At 39.8% G+C, this 19,891-nt stretch overlaps 3 protein-coding genes across 3 annotated transcripts; all 3 read right to left on the bottom strand.

Annotated features, from left to right (window-relative positions):
• Window positions 1-252: 252 nt before the first annotated feature.
• On the bottom strand, window positions 253-5,357 carry LOC124544227. The gene is made up of 2 exons (XM_047122693.1): window positions 4,785-5,357; window positions 253-309 (listed from the first exon to the last, which is right to left on the bottom strand). Exons 1-2 carry the CDS (start codon window positions 5,355-5,357, stop codon window positions 253-255), a joined length of 630 nt encoding a protein of 209 aa, XP_046978649.1.
• Window positions 5,358-5,429: 72 nt separating this feature from the next.
• LOC124544228 lies at window positions 5,430-7,244 on the bottom strand. The gene has a single exon (XM_047122694.1). The coding sequence runs from the start codon at window positions 7,242-7,244 to the stop codon at window positions 5,430-5,432; it is 1,815 nt and encodes a 604-aa protein (XP_046978650.1).
• Window positions 7,245-18,125: 10,881 nt separating this feature from the next.
• LOC124543991 lies at window positions 18,126-19,360 on the bottom strand. Its single transcript, XM_047122311.1, has 4 exons — window positions 19,242-19,360; window positions 19,064-19,174; window positions 18,792-18,986; window positions 18,126-18,367 (listed from the first exon to the last, which is right to left on the bottom strand). Exons 1-4 carry the CDS (start codon window positions 19,326-19,328, stop codon window positions 18,323-18,325), a joined length of 438 nt encoding a protein of 145 aa, XP_046978267.1. The 5' UTR covers window positions 19,329-19,360; the 3' UTR covers window positions 18,126-18,322.
• Window positions 19,361-19,891: the final 531 nt, after the last annotated feature.

A 19,891-nucleotide genomic window follows, 5' to 3' on the forward strand; every position in this document is an offset into this window, starting at 1 on the left:
ATTTATAACTAGGTACTTAATAATAGTGTAGATATAGATAAATATAAAAACAATAATAAAATTATGAAAGAAACTCTAACTCAAACTTTTTTCTTTACGGCCTTTGTTCAGCGGTAGAATATTTACGGACTTTTACAAGAAAAAAAAACATTATTAAAAAAGAACATTTAAAATAGTTTAATATTAAGTTTAGTGACAGATTGTCCATACTCAACGATCTCTATATGTTTGCGTCAGCATTAAGGATGCGTGTCACGGCGAGTTCGGGCTGTCACCGCCACACTCATCCATCAACCCTTTCCGACTGATCTACCCCGCATAAAACATACTATGATACCCTTAGAAAATTGATTATATAACTCGTCTTTGTAGTGAGACAGAATTATATATAAGTATAAGAACTTAGTTATCTATTAAGAATTATGTATTAGTTTACGAACCTATACATAATTCTAGAGTAATGACAGAAAGTATATTGATATGACCGGTGACCTGACCTATATTTACTTTAAGGGCGAAAATTAAATTAAATTGTTAAAAGGCACAAGGAAACTGTATAAAAATGGTAGCTTAACGGTAATTGGTGCAAATCTTTCAGGAAAAGTATAAACCACTGATCATATATTATACCGCAGTTGTATCAAATATGTCTTCCGGTGTAAAGGGTGAGTGAACCGAAATAGCTTAAGGTACAAGGGACATAACATCTAAGTTTCCAAGATTCGGCGATGTAAGGAATGTTGTAATGTTGTTGAAGTAAAATTTCTTACGACATAATGTCTACAGGGGTGACCACACTTTTGTTTATAAAAGTACATGTAAGTGACAACATATTATGTCGTGAATATTAAGGATACGTAAGTGGTACATAAAGGATAAAGATCTCTTCCCAACTACAAACATATTTCGATTGTATAGCATATATAAAAATAATTCTAAACATATAAACAAAAAAGATGTACACGCGTTTATAGATCAGCTTCAGTTAATCTTTCATTAGCAGCTTTGAAATGTATGCTCTATATGATATTGATTATTTAAATAAATATCATGTACTGATTTATATACATAGTTGCCAGAAATTATTTATCATTCTGGTGACCATGGAATCTGGTTATGATTATTACGAGTCATATTTATATAAATATTATAAATTCATGTTTATTTATTCTTAAAGAACTTAAAGTTAATTAATTTCAATGTATCTGTTGTGTTGCGTATACCCGCCGCGATTTATTTTATATGGTGCAGAACAATTGAAAACGATGCATATTGTTTTTAATATAATGCACCAATTTGAGTTAATTTATAAACACTACAACCTAACCGACCATATAAGACTAAGATATCAAATGATATCCAATTAAATGCATTTCATTTACGACAGTTTATAATAGGTCTAGATTGAGAGACTAACAGTCCTTATAATAACAGTGATTAATTACAGGATATGTTTTCTATTTTTATTCGGCGGAGCTCGATATTTCGACTTTATCTACGAAAAAAATAGTCCTTATAATATTACCTTGGCATATACAAGTACACACATAAATGCGAAATAAATAATTACTCAATAATATTTAGAAACAATTCGTGTCGCTTAAAAAACGCTTGAGATTGTGAATATCTTAAGTTAAAAAGGTTCCCACAGTTTAATATCTTTATTAGAGAAGGATTTAAGAACGAATGAACGAAAGATTTTTCATTTCATATACAAATAAAATCGATAAAATAGGTTGCATTTAATTACATGGAACTTTCAAATATTTAAATAGAAATTAATTCAAACGAATAATAATCATGTAGGAGGAACCAACCGTAGGCGGACGCGGTCACGAGATTTCTCGTGCACTCACTAAGTACAACTCCCATTAACCAACCAGTTTGTATGTTTCACCCTTTTTTTTTTTTTTTTTTTTTTTTTTTTTTTCTCGCTGGAAAAACGCATTACGCGCTTCCCCCACTTGATGGAAAGTGGGGGGGTGTGTGGGACTCCCCGGAGCCCTGGACGCCGAGTGCGCCCAAGTACGCCGGGTTTACCCACTAAAAAAACCAGCGGTACCCTCTGCGTCTTTCGATGGACGCCACGGGATCGCTTACGCATGCTACCGTGACGCCCTGACGGTCGGCCCACCTATGCGGGCCTCTTACACCTAGGGGTGATTCCCGGGGTACTGGGACCCCCCTAGTCCCTGCGGCGCCTATTGAGGCGGTGGGAGAAGGTGCGCGTAGCGCCTTTTCCTCCTCCCCGGTCGTCTTCTGCGGAGCGAGTCAGCGGCGGCACTCTCTTCCCGCTCCCGCTCCGCGGCTTCCTTCTGCGACATGACACTTTCGCAGAAGGAGCGCATCTCCGACCAGCACATCTCGCTACCGAGCATGGCGTTGATGATGCTCGGCAGCGAAAGGTCTCCACCCATAGTCGCCGCAAGGGTGTGCCTCTGGGGCCCCCACGCAGCACACTCGTACAGGGTGTGGTACGCCGTATCCACTGGCGCACCACACTCGTGGCAGGAGGGTGTCTCCTCCCGCCGCGCTATCCCGTGCAGGTACTTACCGAAGCATCCGTGTCCAGTAAGTACCTGCGTCATTCTGTACGACAGTGTGCCGTGCTTCCTCTCGACCCAGCGACTCAAGTGGGGACGGATCGCCTCCACTGTCGCTAGGCCCGCCGTGGGTGACCCCAGATCTTCCTGCCATCGGACGATCAGGGCTTGCTGGGCTAGAGCCCTGATCCGCCCGATCTCCGCCGACCCTGGACGTTCGCCGCGGTCCCTCGCCTCGACCCGGAACCGGTACACTTCCGCGAGCACCTCAGCCTGGAGCTCCCAGGGCGGATCGCCCGCGAGAAGTGTCGCCGCAGTCCACGACACCGTACGGTAACCTCTGATGCCTCTCACCGCTATGACCCTCTGCGGCTTGCGCAGCAGGGCCCGATTTTTTGTGGTGAGGGCATCTATCCAGATCGGGGCACCGTAAAGCGCCATCGACCTCACTACGCCGGAATAGAGACGCCGGCATAGTGACCCCGGCCCCCCCACATTCGGAAGGAGGCGACCAAGAGCGGCGGCGGCGTTGATGAGCCTCGGGCCGAGATGGATAAAATGCTGCCCGAAGCTCCATCGACCGTCCAGGATCAGGCCCAGATACTTCATCTGGGCCTGCACCTTGATCACGGTCCCGTGGACGGTGATACTCGCACCTCGTGGGGGTCCTTTCCGTGGACCGTGGAAGAGGAGGGCCTCCGTTTTGGATATGGAGACCCTCAAGCCCAGCATTTCCATGCGGTCCACGGTGAGAGCCGTTCCGACTTCGGCGAGGCGAGCCGCCTCCCGGAAGTCCCGCCCAATCGCCGTGACGAGGGTGTCGTCAGCGTAACACAACACCCCCATCCCGGGAAGGACGGGAGCCCGCAGGAGCCAGTCGAAACCGACATTCCACAGAATTGGGCCGAGAACCGACCCCTGTGGAACGCCGCAGCTCACTCGATGCCGGATGAGCCTCCCATCGACCCCCACCCAGAGGATCTCCCTGTCCTGGAGGTACGCCTTCAACAGCCTCCTGAGATAGGACGGCACCTCATGATATCGAAGTGCCTCCCGTATAGTCTCAAAGGGGAGACTGTTGAAGGCGTTAGCCACGTCGAGCGAAACCGCCAAGACGACTTGCCCCTGGGCCACCGCTTCCGTCGTCCGAGTCTTCAGGGCGTCCAAGGCGTCGACCGTCGACCGGCCTGCCCTGAACCCGTACTGAGCCGGCGAGAGACCCGGACCGACCTCCTCGAGGTGCTGAACGAGACGGGCTGCGAGGATCTTCTCGAAGAGTTTTCCAGTCTCGTTCAGCAGCACGATTGGCCTGTATGCCGAAGGGGAATCTAACGGCCGACCTTCCTTCGGCAACAGGACCAATTTCCCTTCTTTCCAAGGCTTCGGAAACTGCCCACTGCACAGACACTCGTCGAACAGCTCCCGAAGCCTTGCACCTAGGTATTCCAGGGCGTCGCATAGAACACGCCCAGGAACCCCGTCCGGACCCGGCGCCGTCTTCTTGGCCTTCAAGCGACCGAGGGCCATCTCCATTTCCCGCTCCGTGATCAATGGTAAAGCCACTGCGTCTTCGGTCACGGAGCTGGGGGCCATCTGTGGAGGGACATGCTCGCCTGGGTGGGGAAAAAGTTCCCCGACCAGGCGCAGAAGGAGTTCCGGCGGCAGCGTCTCGGTGAGAGGGGCGCCTTGGGTGCGGAACTTCCCGCGCACACCACGGTACGGACGCCCCCACGGGTCTCGATTGAGACCCGCCAGAAGCTCCTCCCTGGCCTCCTCTTTAGCCTTCCTTATCGCCAGCTGCAGATCTTTTTTCAACTGGCGATAAATGTCTAGCAACTGTCCCTCCAGATCCGTGTCGAGGCCGTTGCGCCTTCGACAGCGGACATAGGCCCTCCGCGCCCGGCAGCACGTCGCCCGAAGGTCGGCGATTTCGGGCGACCACCAATAGACCTGCCGGCGCTTTACTCTGCGCCGGGTCCGAGGCATGGCCGCATCACAGATCTTCTTGAGTGAACTGCGCATGCGGCCCGCCAGCTCCTCTGCGTTTGCGCCCTCCCTCCTCCCTGCGGAACCCCACCGCTGCACGATGGCGGCCTCCTTGACCAGCTCTCGATCGACCTGGCCGAGAGACCATTTCGGCAGCGTGGTCGGCACCCTCTGGGGTTCCGCCGGCCTGCGAGAGGTGGAGATCTCGAATCGGATGTAGCGGTGATCCGATAGAGTCTCCGCCTCCTCCTCTACTCTCCAGTTCCGCACTATGCGAGCCACCACAGGGGTGGCGAACGATACGTCCACCACGGAACCCCCCTGTTGGCGAACGCAGGTGTGAACCTGCCCCCTGTTGAGAAGGGACAGGTTGGAGAGCAGGGCCCACACTTGAACGGCCCTCCCTCGCGGATTCGTAGCGGGGTTGCCCCAGGCACGCGACTTCGCGTTTAAGTCACCGAGAACCAGTGTCGGTTTCGGCGACTGCCTGGCCACCGCAGCTCTGACAAAGCCGAGATATGTCTCGAACTCAGCCAGGCTGCGGTTAGGGGAGAAGTACGTACCGACGATGGCGTACTTCCCCCACCCCACCACTACGTAGCCCGAGCCCCTCTCGATGAGTGAGAGGGGGGGGCCCGTTCCACTCCTCGCGAGGACCGCCACGGTGCCGTCCACGTCCCCTACCCAATGAGTTAAGGGAGGAACGTAATAGGGCTCGCAGGCCACAGCCAGGTCAATCCCCCACTCCGCCATGGACTGCAGCAGTAGATCCTGAGCCCCGGCGCAGTGGTTGAGATTAGTCTGAAGGAAGCTGAAGTCGGCACTCATGTTGACATTGCAGCTTCCTCCTCGGCCTGGCGCCGTCCGACGTTGTTGGTGGTCTGGGTAGCGAGGACCGCCTTACCTTTCGTGATGGGGGGGGTTACATTCTTTCGACCCCATCACGTGCCCGGAGGGCTTCCCGGCTTCTGCGCACACCGCGCAGCGCAGCTTCCCGGTGCATTCAGCCGATTTATGACCTTCAACGCCGCACCGGAAGCAAAGGTTCCCTCGATCCGCATTGAATGGGCATAATATCCTAGTATGGCCAAGGCCCATGCACTTGTAGCAGCGCAAAGGGCGCTGCTCTAGCACGCATACCCTGGCCGAGCTCCACCCAACCAAGAGACGACCGGCGTCAGACAGTTTCTTTGCCGCAGCTATTGGACATGCCACGCGGACCATACCCATGTAACCGGGCCCACGTCCAATCTCTCCACATCTTAGGTCTTCAGGGGCACAATTCCCCTCGCGGGCGACTGCGGCGATAATCTTATCTTTGGTGACGGAGTCATCTAGCCCCGTCACCTTAATGTCCACTTTTTTTACGGGATGAACGACGCTGGCCACCCCATCCAACACTGTGCGGAGCTTATCGGCTAGTTTTTCGGCCTGGTCCGACTGTGCTCTCGGCAGCTCCAGCACCCTGGCTCCCGTCGCGGAGCGTCGGACTTTTAACCCTCCATTGATGCCGAGTTCTTGCAGTTTAATGCCTTGCTCAGCGCGCTCCAAGATCTGAGCATATGTGACACCTTTCTGCTCCGCTTCTGGCTGCAGCGTAACCACTACTGCAGCTGTACGAGGAGCAGTCAGCTTAGGCTTGGCCGCTTGAGGTGTCTTAAGCACCGTGTTCGCCACCGTGGCATTTGTTCCAGCCGGAGAGTGAGCCTGTTTCCCCTTCTTCCCCTTTTTAACTACAGTGGACCAGGACATTTCCTGGACCACCTGAGGTGGAATTGTCTCCGACACGAGCGAGGCGCTTGAACAGCCAGCAACAGGTGCCGGTGGGGCAGCTGATGGAACCCGCTTAGGTAGGGGTGCAGAAGTCAACGGTGGAGCCGAATTGACTGCCTGCGCTCGGGACACATCAATTTGCTGTGCTGATTCCCGCCTCTTATCAGCAGCTAATGGTGGGCGCTGTATTTTAGCCGGAGGAAGGCGTTCCTCCAATTCGGCAAATCGGGCGTTGATCATAACGCCTATCGACGATATAATTGAGGCTTTTATATTATCCACCGCCCGAGCATCGTGTGCAGAGCTGGTGGATGCCTCATTGACCACAGCGACCTTGGACCGCATCTCCGCAAAATCGCGACGGTGAGCCTTCACCTCGGCCTTAAGGCTGTCTACCTCTTTGCGCAGGCGTCCGTTATCAGCGCGGAGCTTTCGAGTCTCCTCGGCTTCCGTCCGAGACGCTAAGGCATCTACAATGGCCTGTAGTGCAGCCGCCGACTCCCTCAGCTTTTTGCCAAATCCTCCTTTTAAATTGGAGGACTTTTGTGCCACCTCCAAAATGAGGGCTGCGCTTCGACCAGCCTGTGCGCGAAGTTCCTCGGCGCCCATTTTTGTGGGATCCTTGGTGTGGACATCCGAGGAAGAAGATTCCTCGGAGTCCAAAACAGCCTGAGGAGGTTCCTTTCGAAACGCTCGACTACGAAGCGATCGTTCGAAGGCCTCCTCTCTAGCCTCATTGGCCTTGGCCTTCAGCTCAGCCTTAGCCCGAGCAAGACCACTTCCACGACCTTTAGTTGTTTTGCCGCGAATAGCAGGCTTGCTTTTTGCAGCCATCCTCATCTCCGTCTCCGTATCGGAATCGGAGTTAAAAATAACGAGGCCCTCATATGGCCTTTTTCGGCGAATTAGGGCATCGGACGATAATTCAGTATCGACTTCCATCGCCAAGAACAAACAACATAAAAAACAACGAAACAAACAATATATGTATTTATATCAATATAAATGCATAAATCTGTAACAATAAATATGATCTAAAAAGACCACTTAACAACAACAAAACCAATCCGTAAGCAAAACAAGTGTCCGATAAACAAAGCAAATAGTCGAGATGTGACGTCAGAGATAACGAAAACCAGTTTTCAAGCCAGATGTCGTTTAAATTCCTCAAGTCGTAATATTTAATCGCAATATTCAACACAACCTCCGTCTAAGACGTCCGAACGTTGAATCTTGTATGTTTCACCCTACCATTAACTAGAACAATACTAGTTTCACCCCCAACCGCTATAACTGGACTTTCATTTATATTACAATAAATACCCACATAATTATTATTACTATTATAGTCGGTCAACGATTAAATGTGTTTTGATCGTAGTTTTTTCCTGATTTACATTATTGTTTGCAATATCGTATATAACCATCAATAATGGACTATCTTTACTCCTATTATGACAAATATATGTATGTATGAATTATTTAGACATAAGACACGGATATTTATATTTTTTTATTCTTGTTATAAAAACATTATTTATAGTAAAACAAGTAAAGTAACAGCCTGTAAATTCCCCACTGCTGGGCTAAGGCCTCCTTCCCCATTAAGGAGAGGGTTTGCAACATATTCCACTACGCTGTTTCAATGCGGGTTGGTGGAATGCACGTGTGGCAGAATTTCGATGAAATTAGACACATGTATGTTTTCTCACGATGTTTTCCTTCACCGCCGAGCACGAGATGAATTATAAACACAAATTAAGCACATATATATAGTGGTACTGGCCTGGGTTTGAACCCGAAATCATCGGCTAACCGAAATCGCGTTCTAACCACTGGACGCGTATATATTTATAACATTATATAAAAATGAAAATAATATAAATATATTTTGTAAAAGGTTAATTATTATTATACGTATAACAAAAGTTTCTGGAGTCAGTGTCGAGCCCTTGAAGAATCGGAAACTTTTCTTTTCTATAGACATTCCTATGGAAGTTCATAGTACAAGTTACGTTGCTAAGTTCAATAATGCCCATTCAATTAATACACCCTCCTTGTAACCACTAGCAATATTACAAGCATAAAAAAGACATTCAGAAATGTATATAATCCTAAAGTGGCATCAATATAAAATAAAGATAAGAAATCCACTTTGTATGTATAACAAGATGTCATTGAATTTCAAAATATTTACAGCCCAGCCCTCTCATTCTTGCGAAAGAACATTTCAAGTGGCTCTGCTTATGCTGGCTAAAAAATGAATAATTATTCTGTCTCATGAAAAAATCACTTCGCCAAGTAATGAAAACTCGAGCTGATGTGCTCAAGAGGTGAAGTTCCGGTCCGACGGATATTACGGCAATATATTTCAATTACACATAAGAAAAAGAACAAGTCGTTTGAAGTAGCTGAGAGGCCAGATTACAGTCGTGGAGGAAATAATAAGGAAGACCCGCTAACGAGCGAGACGATAACTTTTAGAAAGGGAAACGTGTGCGTTGAATGGCGATGTTCTGAAGTAATTAAATTCTATATTATATTTTCAGGTATTACTGTGATTTTGGTCCAAATGTCTCTTTGGTCTGGTTGAGAGCTTGTAAGACTTATAATAGCGGGTTCAGACCCAGGCAAGCACCACTGAATTTTCATGTGTTTAATTTGTCTTTATGGTGAATGTGAAGGAATAATGTCGCGAGGAAACCTCCTTGTGTATTATTTCAAAGAAATTGTGTTACATGTGAATCTACCACCACCACCACCTAAGATCCACTATCATTAATTAGCGAATGTACGATGACAACAATTAAGCTCTTATCATAAGTACGTAATTCAATACTTCGTGTTATTTAAGATGAAATAGGATTAATTCAGAGGTAACAGGATCAGTTCTAGATGCGACACTAAATCGTTCGTGCGCGTTTAAAAGTTTCGTGGACAAGTGTTACATATACTAAAGTAGTATATGTCCTACCGTTGAAGATCAAGTTTAAATTCGGTTTAGCAGTTAGACGTCAAAGACCACCAGAAAAACAGACAGACAGACCTCTTTTCGTTTTTATTTCAGTATAGATTATACTTAAATGCTTCGTTGGTCTTGTGGTTGTACATAACGCTCAGATTCAAATACAAATTAAGAGGTTGGAATTCCTGATAAGTTCCATAAAAATTTATTGAACTTTTTCATCATAAATAAAAATTTTAGCAACCCAGAGTCTGAAGTGTGTACAGGTCCCTTGGAAAGCACGTAAAATTGTGAGTCTGAAATCTTGTCGGTAGTATCGGATTCGCCGATTATAAGTAGGACGATAAAAAAGAGTAAGGAAATAGAGAGGACACCTGTGTATCATAATATATTTTAACTGGTCAGCCTTGTAAGCAGCATCCGTTGAGACTGGATGAAATTGGTCAGGACGATCAACGACAAGAGTCGAGATGGCCCAGTGGTTAGAACGCGTGCATCTTAACCGATGATAACGGGTTCAAACCCAGGCAAGCACCGCTGATTCATGTGCTTAATTTGTCTTTATAATTCATCTCGTGCTCAGCGGTGAAGGAAAACATCGTGAGGAAACCTGCATGTGACAAATTTCATAGAAATTCTGCCACATGTGTATTCCACCAACCCGCATTGGAACAGCGTGGTGGAATATGTTCCAAAGCTTCTCCTCAAAAAAAAAAAAGGGAGAGGAGGCCTTTAGCCCAGCAGTGGGAATTTACAGGCTGTTGTTGTTGTTGTTGTATAATTTCAAAGAAATTGTGTCACCACCACCACCAAAGATCCACTGTCATTAATTAGCGAATCTACGATGATAATAATTAAGCTCTTATCATAAGTACGTAATTCAATACTTCGAGTTATTTAAGATGAAATAGGATCAATTTTAGGGTAACCCATAGCCAGTTTCTAGACTTAAATTAAAAAAAAAGAATTGTTAAAATCACTTCAACAAATCTCTTCAAAAAATTGCAAGGGCCTCCTACTTGACGTGAAGAGTTATGATTTTCATTCGGATACCGACGTAATACGATGGTAGCAGAGATATAACGGGTCCGGGTAAGCATAGGGCGAAGATTTGTGCGATTCACTGGAATTTAATTACTGGATGAGCGGGCACCATAACGTCGCAAAAATATTTATGTTTATTGTCGGCTAATGCCTCAATGAGACCACACTCCGGCGGGAGGCCCTACGAAATACAACCCAGTCATATATTCAGTGTACATTTGTAGTCGACGATAAACAAGATCGTTAGAAATTTCTGTGATTGAAAATATTCAAAGCAATTGTCGGAGCGATTCGAACGATCGAGAAATAGGTAAAAAAAATGACTAAAAACATTTTGTTACTTTTTTATTTAATACGGCGCAATTACGTTTCGATAATCATTTATATCGAGATTCGTTAAGTACTATTGAGTTCAGCTTGAATGTGTGCGATTCGTATTGGTGTATCGAATGAATTGATGTAATTTCTTGTGAAAATCAAACGTCACTGTAGTCATATTTATGCCGAGCGTCGACAATTACGGTCATTCGAAGTCGAGCGTGATGTTTCCAGTCCATTTCTCGTAATAGCGCTGCTTTTATAACCGAAGCGTAATGAAACTCGTTTAAATATCACAAAAGTGGTCGGATTACGGCTGCCGACCACTTTATACTGCTTAATTACAGCTCTCGACAAAAATAATTGGGAACTTGGGGAATTACAACCAGACTTTACGGGTGATTTGAAGACTTTTTTAAGAATTAGACATTTTAATGTTATTTTTTTCGGACCAATGAAATTATTTAAAGAACGATAAAAGTATCTTAAAGCGCAAACAACGGTTTTCTAACAATCAAATAAAAATAATTTCTTCAATGAAACTCACAAAAGTACTTTATAATATAAGCTAACACTGTACGTAATATACCATCTACTAAGAGTTGTAATTAAATCTCCACGTTTAGGAACTCTTATTCCAAAATTATAAAAATTTTCATTGAAAATATCTCAGAATTAAACGTAACTATCTTATATCAGATAAGTTTAAATTTGAGCCAAATTCATGAAGTTACTAAGCCCAGGCATTTCGATCAAGGCACTTAAATAGATTTGGGATTAAACAATAGGTAAGCCAAAATGTAACGCTCGTAATCCGTCTCGATCCGGCCCGCATGCCCGGGCCGGGCCGGGACGTCACTGAACACTGTTCGTTTACTGAATGGCAATAAATGAGTTCATGATTTAGTGTCCAATGTGTTGCATCAAAATATCAGATCGCGTCGGTTCTCGTTTATGTCATGATCGATAACATTGTTTACGTTCAGGATTAAGCTTCATTATAATATGCGCGAAATAACTTTTCGACCGTGTGACAACTACCGGCTACCTGCAGAAATTATTGTAACGAGCTGCCGGAGTTGCTTAATGAACTCTGCTTGTTCAGCGAAAGTGGTTGTGTGATCTATTTACTTTATATCCAAATAAACTGATTGCGCTAAATTGCGTTATTAAATGAAGTAAATAACAATAATAACACCAGCACTTTTTAAAATTAATTAGACGTATATTATTGTAGTAGTATAGACATAGGGCTGAAAATTAAGGTGCTGTCATAAAATTTCACGTTCGTTTTATTTTCTTATCAAAACAAAAAGTATTGCAATATATCATAATTTATTAACTACGTAAGTTTAATTAGTGATGTTTGAAAACATAACCATCGATTGATAGTATAGTGCGAGAGGAAGCGAATAGCAGTTCATTTGGCGAGCAGGCGGTTGTGCAAACTGATTAATTCTCGGGCACCGGCGTGCACCAGAAATATTAGCTCCGCGGATATGAGATTGCTAATTCCACTAATGCACCGGACAAATATCGCAAGTTTCAGCTAATCTGGCTGAGTTGCATTCGAATAATGCGAAACAGTTTTCTGATGCGATTGTCGGATACCGGGTCCAGTTTTAATTATCATTGTCCGAATCATCAATTATAATGTTCTCACATGTTTGTACAGATAAATGATTGATGACAGTTTTGGTATTATTAATATCTATATACGAGAGAAAGTTAAATAACTGACGTTACATTAAATTGATAATTTATAAAGCCAGTACAATAATCATTTTCTCTCATAACGTACTAACTACTTAATTTACCCCGAAAATCCTCAAATTTGTCTATGGTCGGAATAAAGTCTTGGATTTCTTCATAAAAAAAACACCTCTTTTTAATATTTGATAAGTATAGAAGCGCTAGCATACGTCACTAAGAGTAAATATTCATTTTGCAACGACATTAAAGCGTTCGTGTTATGATTTATATACGATCGATATGAAAATATTGGATTTTCGAATTGGGTGTAAAAATCATCAGTCATACGTTGATCAACCCTCACGCACAAGTGCAGTCCATTCATTTGCCGGATGGATTAATTTCCGCCGTGAGATCGCTCCAAAGGGAAATGCGATTGGAACAAAGTGGAGGGCCACCCGATATTTCATTTTAAGTCCATTTATCCCGAAAAGGGTTGAGAAGATTTTTACATGACCAAGAAACATTAAAGATATATATTTTTTAATTTGTTTGTTAAGCGTAACGTACTTAAATATTCACTCTTTTTAACAATGAGTTGATTTTTTTTGAAAGGGTATAAATACAAACATTAGACTATGTTTCATTTTACTTGTAAAGTTATTACAAGCTGATATTTCTGGGATTGGACCCGACCCGCTGAGATTTAACTTATTACACCGCCGGCACATTGCCAGCGCTAGATGATTATTACCTACAAAAGTTGTCTTCTCCCTACCACTACATACGTCTTTGTGATTCATCGACCGAGGTTAGACGTCGTACGCACTGACTCGACGGAGCTTCGATTCAATTTCAAAGTTACTTCGATTTTCGAAATTTATGGCCGTAACTTTATGATGCATTTTACGATGGTTCGGTCAAACACGCGACTCTTACGTTTAAACTCACGCAGCATTATAACGGGTACTTAAATATTATCGATTTCAGAATGAGTATTTAGGGCACTTTTATAACACAAACATGAACATCATTACATAACCTCTTGACTCGTATTTATTTTGCTTTGTATAAAAAGTTGTATCAATAATTCCCCAATGTTCATAAAAATAAAAAGCTGAAGATTTTTCAAGCGGAAATGCTAAAAACAACGCATTGTCATCACATGTCATAGAAACCATCAAGTTACGCAGATATGTATACGAACACAACACATCGGACTCAAATAATCAAAATGACAATTTCTAAATCAAAAGCGATTACGCGAGAAACAAATTAAACAAGAGTATTTTTATTATGGCATTAACTCGAGCAGAGTATATTTAATGGATTAAGTTTAAACAATGTTTATTTGAATGGTGTAAACACAATTTGTGGGAAAACTTGTGCGTGTAATGCTTTGCGAGATGACATCGCCAAAACAACAGCCTGGATTTAATTAAACCAACTGTTTCAACCCTAATTTGTAATTCAACTTGAAGTTAAAATCGTAATATATATCCAAAGAGATCAGACTAGTTTTTAATTTTTTTTAACTTGTATGAATTGTATATTATTATTATACATAAACATAGTTTATTACAGCCTATCGACACGTACGCTATCGTTATTATTTATTACAATCTAACTTTGAAATAGTTCTATTATTTAACAGTAACACAAATTTGATTTTGATTTTATTTCATAGATATAGGTACAATTTTCACCGGCTACTTATATTATGCCAAAAACAGCAATATAACTTTTATAACTTAATATATTGTTGGCGTTTTGAGTATATGTAAGTGTAAAGCTCTAAAGCGGCGATGTAACGATCGGAACATTTGTTGAATCAAATTGGAATATTATGTCATCAATTCACGAACAGAATTATTAAGACAAACGTGACATGATTAAAACTCCATAAATTATTCATATAAAACTTTATCTCAACTCAAAATTGGAATTACATTCTGTAAGGAATAAATATTTTATTACAAATGTCAGTTGTGTTAAGTTACAGTCGATAAATTATCGCCGTGATTTTAAAACTAGCAATCAATTTCCTATGTTTCAGATCAGGCTAGCTATTTTTGGACGCAAGCAATATCATTTATGATTTACACTTTTAGTTTTGTGTACACTTAAATATTTGAATAACAACAGCTCCTCTATGATATCGGTTCAGTATTTCTTGCAAATTACCAGCCCAAATCACACACACATTTAACACAGAACTAAAATAAACACGTACTCCAAGGAGTTCAATTTATGTAAAATCAGAAGTTATGTACATCATCGTCATAATCAAATTAGTGACAAGAAGTAAAAAATTGACTCACACAAATTTTCATAGTGCGGGTTAATCGCTATTTAAATTGAGAAGGCTTTTGAACATCAGTGGGACATCAAAAAGCTTTTATTTTTTAATTTTTCTATTTTTATATAAATATAACTTATCTGGATTTTCATTTAAACGTATTCCAAACTTGACAATAATAGGACCTCGTTTTGTATAGTAATTCGGATAACAATTAGTCCCGAGAGTTGCATTAAAAATGGTAACCGTTGCTGAGATCCGTAGTACGCTTGATAGATGGTACTTAGTGCAGATGGAGTCGTCCCCGGGAGTGTCTTTCGCCTCACGCCGTTGAACAAGTGCCAATAGAAATTGAGCTGCGAGAAAATTTGTTAAAACAAAAGAGATGGATATCACGGCCATCAATATTGATTAACGACATATCGGATTTTCCATTTTAAAATTTTCGTTGGTTTTTCATTACTTAGTAGTAGTTGTTTAACGTCATGTTAAGCGACATGCACTCTTTACAGCACATTCTGCAAAACATTATTTAATTATATTTATATGGAGTGTATACAATTATATAAGGCTAATAAGGTATTTCAACATGAGAGAAATATATTTAAATAGATTAAAAAGCAAAAAAATACACATAAATTTAAAATTATGGTACAACAATTATAGCATACTAAAATTATTTTACATAGTTTTTGGTCATGAAGAGGTAAATTTACTTTTTCATATAGACACAAAAACTATAAAGTCAGTCATAAATTTATCGATTGCCATGATTTTTTTGCATCACCATAGATTTTATTGTTCTAGAATGGCTATAAAAATACGTTTAATTATATTTTGTATATTTTTATACCCATTAAACCTTTGCCTAACCTCGGAAAGGCCTTTACCTCTATATAATACTAAGTAACAATTTAGTTCAAATAATTGTCAATTACATTTATTGAAATAAAAACAATCGTAATTTTTCCTATCAATAATAATTACCATTCAATACTCGGTATATTGAACGGCAATTATGACTGGTCAGTAATTTAAGGTCGATAAACCTTTATAAAAAAATAGGTAAAATGAGTTAGCAGTCAGCACAGTAGACAATGATAAAAAAAAATCTTTTGAGCACAAACTTATTTTGACTATTTTAAATAAGAAACTTTTTTTCGTAGCCGTACATGTTCATGTTTTGTTACATCAACCTTCTTTTTCAATTTTACCTAAGTGGAAATTAGTAGGTGCTACAAATTGAAAGCGTGGTACAAAAGGATTTCATCCATTTACTTTGCCAGCTTCGTTCAGATAGATTGTAGCTGATAAAAGAAATAAAAATGTGCGCATTTAACTTTTAATTTGTTAAAGGAAAGTAAGGTAAGCCTGTAAATATCTCACTCCAGGTCCTTTCTCCGTTTTGCGAACTAGATAAAGACCTTATTCCACCACGCTGTTCCAATGTAGTTCGGAAGATGGCATGCAAATTTTATCATGATAGTTTTATTCACCAACGAATACGAGATTAAATATTATAAACAACAATTAAGTTCATGCAAATCCAGTATTGCTAGCCCGGGATAGAACTGGCGATTTCTGTTAAGATTAATTCTAACCACTAGGTTCCTAGAATCTTCTTTAATATATAATAAAAAAAATATATTAATTTTGGGCGACCCAATCAATATGGGCACTATTAATCGTCCGCAAAACATTAATATTGCACGCAACAAAGGACACCACAAAGCAATAGCTATCCTTTTTTTAAGCATTGTCTATGGAGTTTTTTGGTAAATATTTTTATCATTTCAAAAATTTCTGAGTATAATAGAATAATTATTCAATTCCAGGGTAATTAAGGGTTGATGAAAAACGATTATACGTCTGCAATTGAAACACTTAGAACTTAATTAAAAACCCATAAAAAACAAAGAATAATTTATCATTTAAAGTCATTTCAATGAGACTCATTTCTGTTTTATTATTTTTAAGTGAATACAAAGTAAACAGTTATTAAAAAAATGACACTTTTCTATGGCACACGTGTCAGTAACATAAATTTCGAATTAATTATTAAAATTAAGTAACAATTTTCTACGCTTGACTTCAATTGTCACTCAGGGTCGCAGGAACGATTAAGCGAGAGGGAACATGTTATCATGCGAACAAACCTTACTAACTTGATGAGAGATGAGAAAGTGAGTCGTATAAAATTATCGAAAATAAAATATTCTCAATTTAGCATTTTATATCTAATTCAATATGTGGTATTTGCTAATCCCTCGTTTCGAATAGAAGATATTTCTATTTCCAAGTTACAGTTGAATTCAGCGGTCAAAATGGTTTTCAAATACGTAGAGAGAAATCTTTGCACCAACCGTTACGCTCCGACGTTAAAGTGTGCTTTTGGAAATAATATTGTAGAATAATCAAACTGCAATTCTATACGTATTACATGAATTTTACATTATATTATTTATCAATAATCAATTTGAGACACGTAAAATATATAGTTGACCGAACAAATTATATTAAGATGGCATATACACCCGGGGATAAGGCATATATTAAATTCTAAAAATAATCTTTTTTTTTTCTATAACACTTATCACAGTTCGACAATGTGGGATTGATGGAAAAAAAACTGAACAAAGTCGCTTTATATTCTTGACTTACTTATAACAGAATGTACGAATAATTCTAATTTAGATATTAATAAAGAAATTCAAGATTGAAACAAAACAAAATTGTGTGAATTTAGTATCACTTAAAATAACAATAAACCCAAATTTTCAGTATACCACAGTAAATTACATTCTAACCAGCCATTACTTTAACCTATTAACTTTTGTTGCACAATTAGTGCACTCCACTGAAATCACTGAATTGTTAATTATTGCTTCACATTTCCGCACTTATATGTCTAATAATAAATCTATTTTCAATTTGATTTTCATTTTGTTTATTATTTAAAAAAAAAACACAATTTAAACTATTCTAAGTAAGAGATGTACTCCACTGAAATAAGTTATATGTAATCAAAATCAAAATAAACTTCAAGTGGGCTTTTACAAGCATTTTTGAATCGTCAATTAACAATTAAGTGAAGCTACCACCGGAAAGTATCGGAAGGAAGATTCTAACGAGAAGAACCGGCAAGAAACTCAGTATTTACTCTTTTTCAACATTTAAAAAATACAAAGTCATGTTAGTTATTTATATACAGTTATTGAAAATAATATGTCCTGCGTGGAAGTCAACAGGTATTAATTCCACGCTTTTTTATCATCTACAAAATCTTGTATCGAGTAATACGCCTTTTTTACCAATGTTTCAAAATTTTTTATAAACGTTTGACATTTACGAAACGGCAAAGTTAAAAATGTTAGCGGAATTTTATTATGCCAATATACAATAAATGTTACTTTTTAAACAAAAGCATTTAAAACAAAAACATAGACGCTTGACTGTCGAGATTGAATAAAAAAATATAAAAACATAATCGATAAAAAGAATTGTATTGTGCAGAAATATGGAACATTCATTTCTCTTTTAATTCATAACAATTTGAATTGCATATCATTTGTCTCTATGAGTTTCAATATTGCAAAATGCGTTGTAATTATGTGTTTAGTTTTCCGTAATTGAGAACCTTGTATCATCTCTCAATAAAAAAATGTTAAATTGTAATCATGATTTTATTTCTGTTTTATGTATTTACGCTATTATCACTTCAGGTATTAATACGTTATTATTGTAGCGCTGAAAAAAATAATAACACATTTACATTTTATTATTATAATTTTATATTAACAACTTAGAGGAAAGGCTTTGTGCATGTGCATGTAAAAATCACCCATGACATATTCTACCGCCTTATGGCTGTACTTAGTATTGTTAAGTTTTGGTTTGAAGAGTGAGTGAGCTAGTGTAAGGTACAAAAGACATAACACCTTAATTCCAGAGCTGGTGACGCATTGGAAATACCAAGTATGATTAATATTATAGTAACAATGCTTTTTTTGGTAGTGACCACTTACCATAAGATGGACCGATTGTCAGCCATGTTGTATATTTTAAATAAAAAAAAATATATTGTAAAGCCATTAAAAGTCCTTAACATAGACATGATTTCACACCCTACGTATTAATTGTGTAAATTATAATAATTAATTAATTGACATACTTCTTCTTCGGGTTTAAATCCGATTCTTTGCATTACTCTATTTCCGTTATTTTTTTCCTTCTCCATTTGCACAGAGAAGGAAGTTGTGTCTCTCTCGGTGGGTTCATGATTGGCAACTTTAAACTTATCCTCGTAATATGATATGAGTTTCATCATTAGTGCAACGTTTGATGGAATACTTTGATTTTTTTTGTACTAGAAAAGGTAGAAAAATTACATTTCGTATGTTTCAACCTGTATATGTCAAGCAATAAAACTATAATTTTACTTACAACATTGCTCTTATCTGGGATACTTTTATCAATTATTTGGTAACCTTCATGTCGCCCATTTAAATCTTCTAAAAATGATTCCATTGACAGCATCGGATTAACATTTTCAAACTAAATGAAAGCACTATTAATAATTAAGAATAAACTAAATAAATAATTTAAAAGCAAAAATATTCACCTGATTTGTTATAAAAATATTACTAACAAAAATAGCTATAACGGATACAACATAATATGAGTTTCTCGTTTTGAAATGAAACCACATTATCGGCTGAATAGGAAAGTCGTGATTGTAAAAACATAACAAACGATAATGTTATAGTGTTTTGAAACAAATGACTGTTGAATTTCAGATATAAACTCGTTGTATGCGACGAATATTGGTACGTGATTTTGAATGCAAGATTAAATCGTTTAAATACATTACCGAATGAAACAACTGAACGGTGAGCTTTGTTTCGTTAGCTAATTTCATCAGAATTCTATATTCGAGGACAAGAATAATAAAATCGAAATAAAGTTTCGTTTGACCAAATGTAAGGCGAGTTTGAGAGAAATCTGAGCGAAGGTTTAATGGTTTCGCCTTGATCCTGAGCGAGTCGAGAGCGCAGTTACACGGCTAGATTTATTAGTTCAATTACCCGGCCCTGTTCCAAGCTACTCTGCTTACTTGAGCGCAGACGCCAACAAGTAAATTTTGCGCAGGTTGCTAGCACATTTCCTCCTATGTCTTTTAATAGGTTTTGCTTACGAAGCTAATTTTAGCAGACATTTGTTTTTAGTGAGTACCAACGAGAAGTTTGTTAACTGTAGTGGTTGAATCTAATG

This window comes from Vanessa cardui, chromosome 4 (assembly GCF_905220365.1).
Source record: "Vanessa cardui chromosome 4, ilVanCard2.1, whole genome shotgun sequence".
NCBI classification, from domain to species: domain Eukaryota; kingdom Metazoa; phylum Arthropoda; class Insecta; order Lepidoptera; family Nymphalidae; genus Vanessa; species Vanessa cardui.

Bases quoted from the DNA above. Each gene is read 5' to 3' on its own strand.
- LOC124544227 (XM_047122693.1), bottom strand. From the start codon at position 5,357: ATGAGTGCCGACTTCAGCTTCCTTCAGACTAATCTCAACCACTGCGCC. The intron at 310-4,784 runs GTAGAGGAGGAG...TATGCGGGGTAG, and splicing joins GCATAGTGCGGAACTGGAGA to ATCAGTCGGAAAGGGTTGAT.
- LOC124544228 (XM_047122694.1), bottom strand. From the start codon at position 7,244: ATGGAAGTCGATACTGAATTATCGTCCGATGCCCTAATTCGCCGAAAA.
- LOC124543991 (XM_047122311.1), bottom strand. From the start codon at position 19,328: ATGTGGTTTCATTTCAAAACGAGAAACTCATATTATGTTGTATCCGTT. The intron at 19,175-19,241 runs GTGAATATTTTT...GCTTTCATTTAG, and splicing joins ATATTTTTATAACAAATCAG to TTTGAAAATGTTAATCCGAT. The intron at 18,368-18,791 runs GTATGTCAATTA...TATTTTTTTCAG, and splicing joins GATTTAAACCCGAAGAAGAA to CGCTACAATAATAACGTATT.